This window comes from Terrapene carolina, unplaced genomic scaffold (assembly GCF_002925995.2).
Source record: "Terrapene carolina triunguis isolate 2854851 unplaced genomic scaffold, T_m_triunguis-2.0 Scaffold62, whole genome shotgun sequence".
NCBI classification, from domain to species: domain Eukaryota; kingdom Metazoa; phylum Chordata; order Testudines; family Emydidae; genus Terrapene; species Terrapene triunguis.
The window spans coordinates 57,378,732-57,394,185 of record NW_020664413.1 but is presented as its reverse complement, the minus strand read 5'-3'; the positions used below and the strand labels follow the sequence as shown (position 1 = coordinate 57,394,185).

At 39.7% G+C, this 15,454-nt stretch overlaps 1 protein-coding gene across 2 annotated transcripts in view; it reads right to left on the bottom strand.

Annotated features, from left to right (window-relative positions):
* Positions 1-33: 33 nt before the first annotated feature.
* Positions 34-15,454, bottom strand: part of CARF (calcium responsive transcription factor) — a 53,630-nt gene continuing 38,209 nt past the window's right edge. For both annotated transcript variants that reach the window (XM_024217706.1, XM_024217713.1), the window contains 3 exons: positions 8,220-8,350; positions 6,483-6,849; positions 34-3,691 (listed from right to left, as the gene is read on the bottom strand). In XM_024217706.1, coding sequence (XP_024073474.1) covers positions 3,573-3,691; positions 6,483-6,849; positions 8,220-8,350 — 617 coding nt within the window. In that variant the 3' untranslated portion in view covers positions 34-3,572. The remainder of the gene's footprint in view (positions 3,692-6,482; positions 6,850-8,219; positions 8,351-15,454) is intronic.

Here is a 15,454-nt window from a genome sequence, read left to right as displayed (position 1 = left end):
AAAAAAAAAAAAAAAAAAAAAAAAAAAAAAAAAAAAAAAAAAAAAAGTTTACATTTCACCAAAGAACACTATACATTAAGTTACAATATATATAGATTTGTCTCTCTTTAAACTTTGTACAAACTGAAACATTCTTCAGACCACGATCAAGCTTGCGTCTTGACAGCACAAAAAGGAAAAGACGACATTTCAACCTTGCTGGTTTCCAGCCTTGAATAAGAACCATGGACCCATGTCTTTTAGGTGATTTTTCTGCATTTTAACCAACAGTTTTTGCATGCACACAGCCCTTCTTATGAAGCAGACCAATCACGCTTCGTGAACAACTGACATAAGGAGGAAAGATTGGTGAAGAATTAGTTCATTTAAAACCCTGTGGAAGCTCAGAATTAGGAGGCTTGCAAAACAAGTGTTTTGAGCACGCCAGAGTTAACTTTAGAAATGTTTCTAATGCCTATTGTGAGCTCATATCTAACTGTTTTACATGTAAACTCAAATTAAATGACTACGCAACATACTCAGAACAGCACCGGGCTCGATTCATCTTTCATTCACACTAGTTTAACACTGATGTAACTACAATGAAATCAATGTAGTTTATACACGTGCATGAGAGGAGAATCGGGTCTTTTATCTGTAACCTTCAATTGGAACCTAGCGAACCAAAATATTTGAGTACAAGTGGGCCTATGTGGCCAGATCACTTCAGCCTGTGTGAAACATAACACAAGTAACATAAACATAACTTGTAAGAGGAAAGACTATGCTCTTTCCAAAGACAACAGTGACATAACCAGAGTATACATTTAGAGGGAAAAGAATTAGAATTTAAAGAATCTGAAGTTAATTTTGAAACTACAATTTGAGTATCAGCCACAGAAATATTTAAAATAAAATCAGTTATTTTACAATGTTCTATAAATAAAAAACAGGAGATATGGGATGGCAAAAATCAGGGATTAAAACTTTTACATTTATATGTAATTTCTTTCACTCCGTAAGGGACTCCTTTAAATTTATCTCTATCTGCACCCTCTTGACAAAAAACTTCTGGTTTGATTCTTTTCAGGGCACTGTGCAATTCAAGCTAGATTGAGAAAAATCACTCCTTAGTCTGCTATTCAAAATGACCTAAAGGACCATTTCCTTTAACAGCCTGTATTCACCAAGAGTAAAGTCTATATCCTTTGAATTTTCTCCTGCTTAGTGTAGAATCAGATCATGTGTTATATTAGGAGGAATAGTAACTGGCAAAAGAATAGTCATTCCTCAGCATTGTCACTGGGGAAATAAGCAACAATTGATGGGTATTTAATCAATGCAAAAATTTTGCCTTAGATTTTTACATTAATCAGGAATCTAGAATTCTTTTAAACCTGTCACTGGTAATCTTTTAATACTAATTTGCTATTCTGAATCAAGATTTCAATGTCAATATCACAGAATACTGAGGAGGGTAATTTATCCTGGAATGTACCCACTGAAACTGTAAGAGTAGCAGGAAAAGGTAAATGATATTCAACAGTAGCTAAGTGGGAAGAAGCATCAACTTCTAACATACTGTTGACAGAATTGTAAAGAAAAAGATAATCCTGTATGCTATGCACTCCAGGGCTATAAATGAAGCAGGACAAAACATCCATTCTAGATGAGGTGCCACAATTTTAACGGAAATATAAAATGCACAGCAAAATATCATTGAATTCACCTACACAGAAAGGTATAAGGCATACCACAAAAGAAATGAGTTTAAATGCAATCTCTGAGACTCCACACGAATGGAGATTCTATAACTGCCCACATGAAGTAATGTTGGCTCTTACTTAAAAAGAGCAGTCCCTGTTGGAATGTTCCAATTTAAACCACAAAAATTAGATTTTAACAACGTTAACAGTATTAGCAATACTCTCTGGAGTAAAGATTTTTAGAGGTAAGACCTTAACTGATGCAGCATGTAAAGATATTTGGAGATCCTAAGCACAATGGGAGATTTCAAGGATCTTTAGCTTTAAATGCACAAAAGTAAGGAATTCAAGATTATTTCAGATTTCTAATATTTAAAGACATTTGTGCATACTTTGAACGCACATTAATAATATCAATCTGAACCCTTTTTATCCTTTATATGCACAAATAATACTTGTAATCCTTTTTCCTTTGCAAATCTGTAAGTAAAACCATAGCCAAACTGATCTTGCGAGTTATATAAACAAGAGTGAATTGTTATGGCTGAGTTATCAGTCCCTGGAAATAGTGGTTAATAATGGATATGCTTGTAGAGCTGAACCCTATAATGGTTCTGAAGGCTGCTATAAACAACATCTGAAGCAAACCAACTGTTATTTAATTTGGTAGTTATGTTGTATCAGTTTTATTTCCTTTATTGCTTAAAACTGATTTTAAAATATTTGTAAGTATGAGTCATTCATTACGAATTCTGCCTGGCATATAAAATATAACTCAGTTCTTGCTGCTTGTTACGGACTTGACTTTGACGATGCAGGAAAAAAATATTCCTCTGGCATTAATTCAATTAGCTCCTGAAACGCAACTGACAAGAAACAACATAGACCCTTGTTCAGTCCTAACAGCTGTCTTAGGCAAAACTTGAGACCCATTTATTTTCTGATCACCACAAAGACAGCTCTTCTGTATATTGTTTGTTTTTCTACTGCTTATCTCAGCACAGCAGATGGCTTACAGATTTGGAATATTGTTTTTAATCATGGTATCACTAATACCTACGCCATGACCATCAGCATATTAAATCATATGCCTATCTGAATGTAAACGATAAGTGCACAAAGCGGGAAGTAACACTACCACCAATCTTTCCACTGGAGATGCAACTGCTGCTTTTAGTCATTATGACCAGCTGGCTACTGCCCTTTCAGAATAAAGGCTGCAGGTTGAGAAAGTAAACCCCATAATAAAGCCAGAATGTTAAATGCATCAAAACATAATCCTCTTCTACTTTGCAATCCATCTACTCCTGTTCATCACCCAGTTTTATTTTCACCTGGTAATTTCACCTTTCCATCACTAACATTCCTATCAGATGCAGTTCACATTTTTCATGCATCCATTGCCCTTGGCACTTTTAAAGTTCTGCATCTTGATTTCCAAAGACTTTATTTTTCTCTCAAAATGACTGCCATTGTTGATGCATTTAAGGGCAGATTCCGTTGTCTTGGGAGTACCAGGATAGGTGAGGGTTTCAAAGAGATTAGTGAGAGTAGCATTCTCATTCATATTATAAAACTTAGGGATTTAATTTTGGAAGACCTATTGAAATACTGCGCAAAATAGACCATCTGGATAGTATCTGAATTACTCAAAACTTGGAAGGGAAGAAGGAGGAGGTGTTCCACATGGGAACTGAATGACCTGGAATTGGCAGTGAACCGTATCAGCTGTAAATCAAAGCAGCTGTCTGTCAGCACTAGTGTATGGTGCCTATACTGACTGTCACAATGCTATTTTGAAGAATGGCATTGTTTGGAGAATATCCGCCTTCTTTTCCAAGACATTTAGAGTCCTCTGAGTTGCAAATCCTTAATGCCTTCATGGATTTAAATAGTGGCAGAGTTCTGGCAGTCTCTGATTCTATCTGCCTCCACAGACAATGCTTGTTCTCTGGGTTCTTGTTTAACTTGGCCCACACAAATGGTACCCTCTGGATTTTCTTCAACTTTAAAAGCAAAACACAAAACAAAACATTAAGGTCAAAACTCCATCGATAACACTTCGCTCTTAAGAACTGTATACAATTAGAAGCAAAAAATGACTGTAGCTTCGGAAAACATGATGATTTAGGCTAGCACATGGGGCATTTGAGAGATCAGCATTTCAGTAGTTTAACAAAGTCATACACTTGCTGTGTTAAAAGATGAAGCAAGCAGAATTGAATTTGCTGAAATAATAAACTTCTGAAGAAAAATCTGAAATATTTTTATGCACGAAAAAGAATAAATGGACTAGAATCTATAAAGTTACTTTCTCTAAGGAGTTCTTTTTTTTAACAATATGAGGAGTCCATTCTTCAGGAATGAATCTTAGGTGTCTCTTATAAATATACTGAGCCAAATTCAGCCATGATGTAAGTAAGTACTATCCTACTGAAGACGTGGGAGCTGTATGCAAGTACACCAAGACTGAATTTGGTCTGTCCACTTAAATACACAAACTTGTCTTCTTAAACAAGTACTTTTTGGGAAGAGGGTGTCAATGAACAATTGTAGGTATGAAAGAGACAGATTACAATAGAAAAGTTGTTTTAAATAAGAGCTTAGAACTTCATCCCCAGTACATAGAAATGACCATACTGGACAGAAATGACCATGCTGGACAGGTTACATATTTTCATCAGCCAAGCTACTCTAGTATATAACTACCAGTCAGATAAGAGAGAGAAGCTGGATTGTAAGGAATGATTTTAACTGACTTGTCCTAAATGTGTACCTAGGACCAGTATCTCAGAATCCACAAAGTCCAGCACAAAAAAGTTGATTTGTTCCTGTAAATGATCTCAATTTGGGCCTGCCCAATAGCACTGGACTAATTGGGGAAAATTCTGGATCTAGCTCTAGATTGTCTACTGGCTTTTCACTCTCCAGGATTCTCCAACAGGATTACTTAAGAAGGCGAAGTATCTGGTGTTGTTAAGAAACATCTCCTCCCGACAATTAATGAGTGGCACTGTTCTGTGTTGAAAGGAGTCCCACACACTTTCCAGGCCAAGAAGGATGGTGACTATGAAGTGATGGGGGTGTACAGCACAAATAAAATGAGGTACCCTCAAGGGATGTGGAGTGGCCTCCAGGAAAATATAAAAGAGCTACATTTTGTTGTGAAATTGTCTCGTTTCTATAACTTTACTCCCCTTTGTTCTTTTTCTGTTTTGTATAAAATATTTCTTTAAAAATTCACACAACTTTGCACCAATATTTTGCTTTTACGTATTTTAGAGAGACAGCACCATCTAGCTTGAAAGGCCACACAGAATGACTGAAGAGACATTTTTGATGACCTCTCTGGAATCCTTATACCAACAATAAAAACAGAATTTTTTGAGGACAACAGTCAAGGTCAATTATAAGAATTTGGAATAGCTTCAAAAACAACATTCCAGTGCAACAGACTGAAAGTCCAGGGCAATTTTAGATACATTTAAACACTGACATTTCTGTTGATTTAAATTAGAAATAGATGATACAATTAGTAAATGTCCTCTTGCATAATTTTGATGTTAATTTCAGTATATTTAATGCTTTCCCTACATTTAGAATTTTCAAAGTATTGCAGGATTTAGTACTGAGAAAACATACGTGCACTTAAAAAGTTGTCAGTGAGGAAGCTGGAGGGGGCTTGGCAGATGGTTAGGAGAGAGTTGTGGCTTTGGGCACTTGCAAAGATATGGGAGGCAATTTGGGATTGTAGGATAAGCACATTATTAGCTGGATATTCCTGCTAAACTGCTCAGAAGTCACATTTCAGGATTCTCAGGCACTGAGAAAAATGGGCCTATTTGCAGTTATCTTTTCTGGCTGTCTGTAGAGTCAGGAAGACAAGACTGCTTCAGTCCCATGTGGTCCACATTTGGACAGTTTATTTCACAGCCATTAGGGCTCAAAACTGTAGGGTTTTTTAAATGAAAGCTTAGATTCTGGAGCACAATTTGTTAGCAGATGATGTGTTCTGTACCAAATTCTATGGCAGAGGTTCACAGAATACAAGCCCATGATGATAAGGGCTTTCAGGGGCTCTCTATTCTATGAAAGGAGAACATTTTTGTTTGGCTTTACTATAATTTTTTTAATGCATTTTTCTGATAAATGTTTAAAACTCCAAGAAATTATTTAATTTAAAAAGTTGCAACTGATCACCCCTGCACTCCATCAGGAGAAACTGGAAAAAAATGAGACCTCCCAGAAGACGGTTTGAGTCAGTCTTAGAAACTAGCTGGGGGAAAAAAAAGTCACACAACATTTTCAGGTTGCTTATGTTTTGCAGAGTTTAAATGCATTTAAAAAACAACAACCCAGCTCTCCTAACAAAATGTTCTCGTTGAAACTGTTAGTTTACCAAAACATACAGGGCTTTTGTTAAACAAAAATATTTTATTTACCACAAAAACCTGTTTTTAGTAAACTAAAATGTTTTATTTAGTAAAAAGCAGTTTTCAGTAAATGAAAAAAAATGATGAAGTTTGAGTACAAAGTCATGAAAAATTCCACAAACTGACATTTTTAGAAGTGCAACAGTTTTTGACACAAACAAGTTTTTAAAAAAGGCCATTTTCAGCAAAAACACTTTCAAAAATTTCAATTAGCTGTTTTAGAAACTAAGTGGGATCTGCTTCTTCAGTTATTCAAAAGAGTATCCTGGTGATGACAGATTCCCCACGGCACCCCAGAACACACGACTAAAATAATTTATTCTCAATTTGTGCATTTAAATACCGTAGGCAGTTTTAAACTTACTAAGAGCTGGATGGTTGTCTACAATCCGTATTGGAATGGTCTGGACGTCTCCCAAAAGAAACTGATGGATCCCTGCCTCCAGGCTTCCTGTATCCTCTACACCTCCAACAGTTACCAGCTGGCCCATAGTGACCAGATTTTGATCTGATATAGGCAGATTTCCAATAGCGGAGGCAGCATTGTTGCTCTGGGTTAGACTGGCACCTGTGTGAAGGTTGTGTCCCTGACTGAGTACTAGAGAGTGGTTGGTTATCACACTCCCTATGGAATCCAGAAGACTTGCAGGGTTGGGAGGAGAATGGTTATTTACTGCTATCAGGGCTGTTGCTCCATCCACAGAGGTGAACGTTGGCTGCAGCTGTAATCCCTGTGAAATAGAAGACAGTAAAGTCAATATCACCGTGTTTCTATATCAATCAATACCAGAGTGAAGAGTTTGTGACCCTCAGGGCTCTGAATTGGGGCCCTTGGGGCGACGTGGCAAACAGAAATTTGCATTTGATTATGAATGAAGGCTGGGTTCCCCAATAGTGCTTTTTCCCAGGAGGGGAGTGGGTATGAAGAGCAAAGGAGTCTGTCTCTGAGCAGCTGCTCCTTTAAGAGGAGGGAGCAGGCAGTGAAAGAGCAGAGGACAAGTGCCATGTGGTCTTCATAGGAGGAGGACGGGGGGAAAGCAAGCAAAACAGCAGCTACTGCAGGAGAAGGTGGGGTATACAGGACAGAGAGCAGAGGGAAGACGGGCAGTGATAGCAAGGGACCCACAAAAACAGATAGGGGTCAGGAGCAGTTGATTTTAAGGGTGTCATGCTCCTACTGTAATTCCAGGTAGGAGCATCATGGGCCCTCAGTAACTGACTTTAATTGATTTGGGGGGAGGAGAGAATTGGTTCTGGTCAGATAAGAGGAAATAAGCCAGAAAAGAGGAATTATTGGGGTGTGGATGTGCCTGAGGAACATGGTTTGGGGAAGGAGGGAAAGATCTGCAGTTCCGAATTTTTGTGGAGAAAGCAATGGGTTGAGTTCCTGGAGGCTGGTTGGAGTAGGACAAGACTGGGGTTCTTAGAGAAGGAAACCTACAGTTTCTGGGTCTGAGTTGGGAGCTGCTTTTTGGTTCTCAATACAGTTTTAGAAGTGAGAGAGAAGGGAAATAAATGGCAGCCTTTAACTGCCATTCCCTCACAATGGTGGCCTTTCCCCATTATAAAATAATATTTTTGGCCCTCAGGAAAACGGTTGGACACCACTAGTGTAAGAGGAGTGGCTTAGGGGTTGGCTCACTGACTGCATCTATCCTAACTCGTCTGTATGACAATCTCTGGATTTAACAGTGCTCACAGGATAGCAGTAGGATCACTTAGACGCCAAGTAAAAGCTAAAATATGTAAAAATACAAGAAAGTTGCCGCAGCGGGGGCTGACAGCTACTTCAGATCTGGCTTCCCTTAGCAAAAATTTGGGGGGCATGGATCAGTGTTCACGCTGCAATCCCCGTCAATACCCAGGCCGGGGAAGCTAATGATCCAACTAGTGGACCACATCTGGTGATGAAGCTTGGTCACATGCCACCTGAGGCATGCCTCGCATACTCTAAGAAGAAGAGCAAAAATTAATGTAGCGAGTATATGGGATAGTTAGCGGAGAGGAAGCTTACAGTCCTCAACCTCTCCATCAGGATTCCCAGAACAGCATAGGTTGAAATTCTGGCCATCTTGGTGAAGGTGTTAGAGAACTTGACTACCTGAAGCTGTGCAAATATCTTGGGCTGGAGTGATGAGAGCGAGGACAACAGCTGAGCTGTCTCAGGAGGCAAGTTCTCCCCAGTCTGACTGGATTCCACTTTGGTGATGATTGATTCTCCTGGTGAACTCCCTGCAGCACCACAGAGACCAAATGAACAGAGATTATGACAAAGATTCTCTTAGTTTACGGAGCTCTTAATATCTACCCGAACCTGATGAACAAAAGCTCAAATACATTATATCACAACATTGAAACATATAAAAACATTTACATTTGCATAATAAATAGTCTGCATTTTGTGTAGAAAAACTTAGATGCCAAAGGAAGGAGAACAGGTTGTATGTGAGAAAAAGTAAATACAGGGATGTATAAAGTTAGAGAGTTTGCATTTTAAAAAGATAGGGAAATTACTAAGGGGAATAAAGCAATTGCTCCCTATCATTCCTGTTATAAATTCATGGGAATCTATAAGCAAAAGAATTTCCATCGAAGCAGCAAGCAAATTGTTTGAACATACATACATCCTAGATAAAGCATAGGGAATAGGAGGAAAGACAAAATTAACTATGAATTACATGGTTCTTCAATAAAGCCGTATGCTAGAAATCCTTTAGGTTTCTTTCCACTGTTCATGGAAGTGGGGTAACTTCAATACAGGTAACTATTTTACAAAGCCCTTTTATATAGAAGCCCATCTGGTTTCCACACTATTGTATTTTCCCATGCAAACCCCTATTTTATGGAAGTTTCAGTTGCTCTTGAAACTTTATAAAATCAAGATTTGCCTAAATGGTTTCCCAAAAAATCCTCCATTGGCTCATCATATATTCAGTCCCTGTGAGACCCAAAATATTTGCAATTAATGACTCAAGTCTCAGACAGATATGCAGTTGCGTTGGCCCAGTGTCCTCCTGGTATCTTGCAATTTTACCTTTGAAATCAGCAGGTGATTTTTTTTCATCAAGAAATGACATAACATATCCTGCAATGTGAGAAGTAGAGAAGTCCTTCACCATACACTGAGTCCCAATCTCTAGCTGCTTATGAAATAATCCCTGATTCTCTTTGAGTACAATTATCTTAATATAGTGCAGTTGGTACAGTAATACTGTGGTTCTTGTTAATACTATATAATTAATCTTTGTGTATCAGAGGGAAGGGCTATTGCCTGATGTCCTATATGATACTATTGCAGCACATGTAAGAATGTTCCAGCTTCCTAGTCAGTGTATTAAATACATCACATGGATCTGTTCTGTAGATGTTTATTAATTCCATATGTATATGGAACATATATCACAACAGATATGAAAGAAAACCAAGGGAACTGATAAAGACCTATAAAGCTAGATAATTACAGGATAGGGGAAAGGCTGAAGGAGACATACATTGAAAGAAATGGATTTCTCCACAGTAAGCAAACAACCCAGTTTTCCCCAGGTTGTTGCTTGATCATTTGAAGGAACAATTCTATACTGGCACAAACTGCAATACAAGAAAAACTTATACACAAAGGAGACTGCTTGGACAGTCAATGTCTTTTACCCTTGCTACTGTATCAGATACTTGTGCTTGAATAGAAGCTGGTATCTTCAAAGTCCAGCTTCTCTTTTTACACAGTCTTGCAGTGAAGTTATCCTGTTTGTGACATCATATTCAGTTTCGGCAGAAATTAATGTGATGTCATAACGCACATGGATATATCTGGGAAGGAGGATGCCAGCTAACTACAGACAACTACAGCAGCACCAGAGGAGATGGGAGAACTGGCTGCTCTGCGAGGAGGAGATTGGCTGCTATCCATCAAGACCAAGAACTGGTATGCTGTACTGGCAACAGCAGGTGAGGAGCAGATCCCCATGGCTGAGGAGGAGTAGCCATTCACTCCCTCTAGGCTGGGAGGTGCACTGCCACCGCACCTACGAGGAGGAGACGTTGCTGGTAGCCAGGGACTCCTTGCTGAGGGAAACAGAGACAGCCATCTGCCAACCTGACATTATGTCCTGAGGGTTATGCTGCCCGCCTGGAGCCCGAGCCTGAGACATTATGGAAAAGATGCCGAAGCTCATCCGACCCTCTGATCCTTATCCTTTGATGCTCATCCATGTGGCCACTAATGATACTGCCAGGTCTGACCCTGAGCAGATCAGCTGTGTGACTACAGGGCTCTGGGAGCGAGGGTGATGGGGTCAGAGGCACAGGTTGTGTTCTTATCTATCCTTCCAGTTGAGGGTTAGTGCCCAGGCAGGGACACATGCATCCTGTAGATGAACGCGTGGCTGCGCAGATGGTGTTGATGAGAGGGCTTCGGCTTTTTTGACCATGGCATGCTATTCCAGGAAGAAGGTCTGCTGGGAAGAGATGGGGTCCACCTGACCAAGAAGGGGAAGAGCATCTTCGTGCACTGACTTGCCAACCTAGTGAGGAGGGCTTTAAACTAGCTTTAATGACAGCAGGTGACAAAAGCTCAGGTAATTATTAAAAAAAGTGACCTTAACAGATGGTCAGATGTTGAGGGGAGGACGTGGAAAATTACAAAAGGGTCAAAGGAGTAATAAGAAGGAAATCAGGGGGGAATCTGATCAACATTTTAGATGTCTATATACAAATAAAAGGAGTATGGGGAATAAACAGGAAGAGCTGGAAGTATTAGTACATAAGCTAAATTATTATTTAATTGACATCACAGAGACTTGGTGGGATAATGACTGGAATATTGGTATAAAGGGGCATAGCTAGTTCAGAAAGGACAGGTAGGGGGGAAAAGGGAGGATGGGTTGCACTGTACATAAAGGATGCATACACTTGTTCTAAGGTCCAGAAGGAGGTTGGAGACAGACCAGTTGAGAGTCTTTGGGTAAAGATAAAAGGGTTAAAAAATAGGGATGATGTCATGGTGGGGGTCTACTATAGACTACCAAATCAGGAAGAGGAGGTGGACGAGGCATTTCTCAGACAAATAACAGTAATAGCCAAATCACAGGACCAGGTAGTAATGGGAGACTAACTACCCAGATATCTGTTGGGAAAGTAATACAGCAAAACACAAAATTTCCAATGAATTCTTGGAATGTATCAGGGACTATTTTTTGTTCCAGAAAGTGGATGAAGAAATTGGAAAACAGCTATTTTAAACTGTCATTTAGGGCAGCTGCAGGGTCCCCCCCACCAGGTTGGGGGCTGGGAGCTGAGAGGGTGGGGCTGGCTGGGAGCTCCAGCCCCAGGGCAGAAAATGTCACGGAGGTCAATTGAAGTCACGGATTCCGTGACTTCCGTGACGTAATTGTAGCCTTACTAATAACTGCTGACATCAAGAAAGCTGAGGTGCTTAATGCCTATTTTGCTTCAGTCTTCACTAAAAAGGTGACCACCAGATACTCTACACAATTAATATTAACAAGCAGGGGGAAGGAATGCAAGCCAAAATAGGAAAAGTACAGGTTAAAGACTATTTAGATAAATTAGATGTATTCAAGTCATCAGGGCCTGATGAAATTCATCCTAGAGTACTTAAGGAACTAGCTGAAGCAATCTCGGAGCCATTAGCAATTATCTTGGAGAACTTCTGGAGGACAGGAGAGGTCCCAGAAGACTGAAGAAGGGCAAACATAGTACCTATTTTTTAAAAGGGGAACAAGAGGAAATGAGAATTATAGACCAGTCAGCCTAACTTCAATACCTGGAAAGATACTGGAGCAAATTATTAAACAATCAATCAATTTGTGAGCACTTGGAGGATAGTAGGGTTATAAGGAATCGTCAGCATAGATCTGTCAAGAACAAATCAGGCCAACCAATTTAATTTCCTTCTTTGATAGGATTACTTACTTAGTGGATGGGGGGGGAGCAGTAAACATGATATACCTTAATTTTGACACAGTTCTGCATGACATTCTCATACGCAAACTAGGGAAATGTGATCTAGATGAAATTACTATAAAGTAGATGCACAAATGGTTGAAAGAACATACTCAAAGAGCAGTTATCAATGGCTTGGTGTCAAATTGGGAGGGCATATCTAGTGGGGTCCTGCAAGGGGTCAGTCCTGGGTCCAGTACTATTCAATATTTTCATTAATGACTTGGATAATAGAGTAGAGAATATGCTGATAAAAATCTGCAGATGACTCCAGGCTGGCAGGGATTGCAAGCACTTTGGAGAACAGGTTTAAAATTCAAAATGACCTTGACAAATTAAGAGAATTGGTCTGAATTCAAGAAGATAAAATTTGATAAAGACGAATGCAAAGTACTTCACTTAGGAAGGAAAAATCAAATGCACAACGCAGAATAATAACAATAAAGGATCTGGGGGTTACAGAGGACCACAAATTGAATGAGTTGAATGAGTCATCAACGTGCTGCAGCTGCAAAAAAAGCTGCTACACTGATTCTGGGGTGTAATAACAGGAGTGTTGTATGTATGATACTGGAGGTAATTGTCTCACTTTACTTGGCACTGGTGAGGCCCCAGCTGGAGTACTGTATCCAATTCTGGGCACTACAATTTAGGACAGATGTGGACAAGTTGGAAAGAGTCCAGAGGAGAGCAACAAAAATGATAAAAGGTTTAGAAAACCTGATCTATGAGGAAAGGTTAACAAAATGGGGCATGTTTAGTCTTGAGAAAAGAAGACTGAGAGGGAACCTGAGAACAGTTTTCAAATATGCTAAGGGTTGTTAGAAAGACGATGGTGATCAATTGTTCTCCATGTCCACTGAAGGTAGGACAAGAAGTAATGAGCTTAATCTTCAGCAAGGGAGATTTAGGTTAGATATAAGGAAAATCTTTCTAACTATAAGGATAGTTAAGCTCTGGAATAGGCTTCCATGGGAGGTTGTGGTTGCCATCACTGGAGGTTTTTAAAAATAAGCTGGACAAACACCTGTCAGGGATGATCTAAGTTTACTTGGTCCTGCCACAGCACAGGGGGCTGGACTTGATTATTTCTCAAGGTCCCTTCCAGCCAAACATTTCTATGATTAACACATCCTTACAGGATCAAATAGAAGATAAAACAGGCTGGAAAGACGACCATCTAACTATACCCAATGGAGCCATGCATTCAGTTTCTGCAGAAATCTTTCTGAATTCAGGTAGAATACAATATCTCACTGGATGCTTACATACTTAGTAGGCTCATTTGTCTTGGGGAGCCATCTGTGGAGCCAAAATAAAACAAGATTTGATTTTCCTTCATTACTGCCAGCATCCAGGAACCAAATACTATAAGCCCACCCATTCTCACATTATTGAGAACCACTTCTAAATGGCTTCTGGAGGTACAAATACCCGGTGTGTCCATCCAAAATACACAAATACCTCCAGCCACTACTTGTTTTGAGGATCAAGGTGAATGCTATGAATCAGGTGGTTCTGTAAGATCCCCCTTTCTCTAACATGCGAGCCTTCCTCAAAAAAGGGACACTATTCAAATTATGAAGCCTAAAAATTGACCTCCGGTATTCTGACAGTTGCCCATACTGAAATCCTTACCTTAAGAGTTCCAAGCATAAGGGGTGTTTTTCAGTTCAAAGTGATCCATTGCAGCAGCAGCTAAAATAGAAGTTAAAAACAAAGGCCCAGCTTAGTGTGCAACTCACTGTAAATACACTGGTGTGCAGAGAACTTCGCATCATGAATCAGGTGCACCAGGTTATTTATGAAGATTCACACATCAAGCCAAACATTTGTTTTTGTATTTTTCCTGCTACAACAAGGGTAAGAATCAGTTTTGTGTGTGTGTAGTGTGGGGCAAGAGCTACATGCCAGGAATCCTTCAGGCAAGAATTGCAACATAGGATAACTGTTTGTGTGGGTAAATCTTTAAGCATAACATTAATAGTGCCCCTTTAATATGCTACAATAGAGTCCTCTATACAATATTCCTAACAGGACTATGATGCCTTGTCCCGAGGAGACAAAGATACAAGATAACTTCAATAGCGCTAATCAAGTTGGCTAACTAAACCACAGATCTCTATGGTGTTATTTAAACATCTTGCAAGAAGACAATCTTTCACATGGCTGCTATTGCTCCCTTACTAAAGCTGCCAGTTTTTTTCAAGAGGTTCATCTCAATCATGCTGGAAGGGCATAATGAGTGGGGTCCCACAGGGATCAGTTCTGGGTCTGGTTCCATTCAATATCTTCATCAATGATTTAGATAATGGCACAGAGAGTACACTTATAAAGTTTGCGGACGATACCAAGCTGGAAGGGGTTGCAAGTGCTTTGGAAGATAAATTCAATTAAAATTCAAAATGATCTGGACAAACTGGAGAAATGAGTTAAGTAAATAGGATGAAATTCAATAAGGACAAATGCAAAGTACTCCACTTAGGAAGGAACAATCAGTTGCATACATACGAAATGGGAAACGACTGCCTAGGTAAGAGTACTGCGGAAAGGGATCTGGGGGCCATAGTTGATCACAAGCTAAATATGAGTCCACAGTGTAATGCGGTTGCAAAAAACCCCCCAGCAAACATAATTCTGGGATGTATTAGCAGGAGTATTGTAAGCAAGACACGAGAAGTAATTCTTCTACTCTATTCCGCGCTGATTAGGCCTCAACTGGAGTATTGTGTCCAGTTCTGGGCGCCACATTACAGAAAAGATGTGGACAAATTGGAGAAAGTCCAGAGACAAGCAACAAAAATGATTAAAGGTCTAGAAAACATGACCTATGAGGGAAGAGTGAAAAAACTGGGTTTGTTTAGTCTGGAGAAGAGAAGACTGAGAGGGGACATGATAACAGTTTTCAAGTACATAAAAGGTTGTTACAAGGAGGAGGGGGAAAAATTTTTCTTCTTAACCTCTGAGGATAGGACAAGATAGGAATCAATTATGAAACACTTAGAGGAGAGGAAAGTGATCAGGAACAGTCAGCATGGATTCACCAAGGGGAAGTCGTGCCTGACTAACCTAATTGCCTTCTATGATGAGATAACTGGCTCTGTGGATGAGGGGAAAGCAGTGGATGTGTTATTCCTTGACTTTAGCAAAGCTTTTGATACGGTCTCCCACAGTATTCTTGCCGCCAAGTTAAAGAAGTATGGGCTGGATGAATGGACTGTAAGGTGGATAGAAAGCTGGCTAGATCGTCGGGCTCAACGGGTAGTGATCAATGCTCCATGTCTAGTTGGCAGCCGGTTTCAAGCAGAGTGCCCCAAGGGTCGGTCCTGGTGCCGGTTTTGTTTAATATCTTTATTAATGATCTGGAGGATGGTG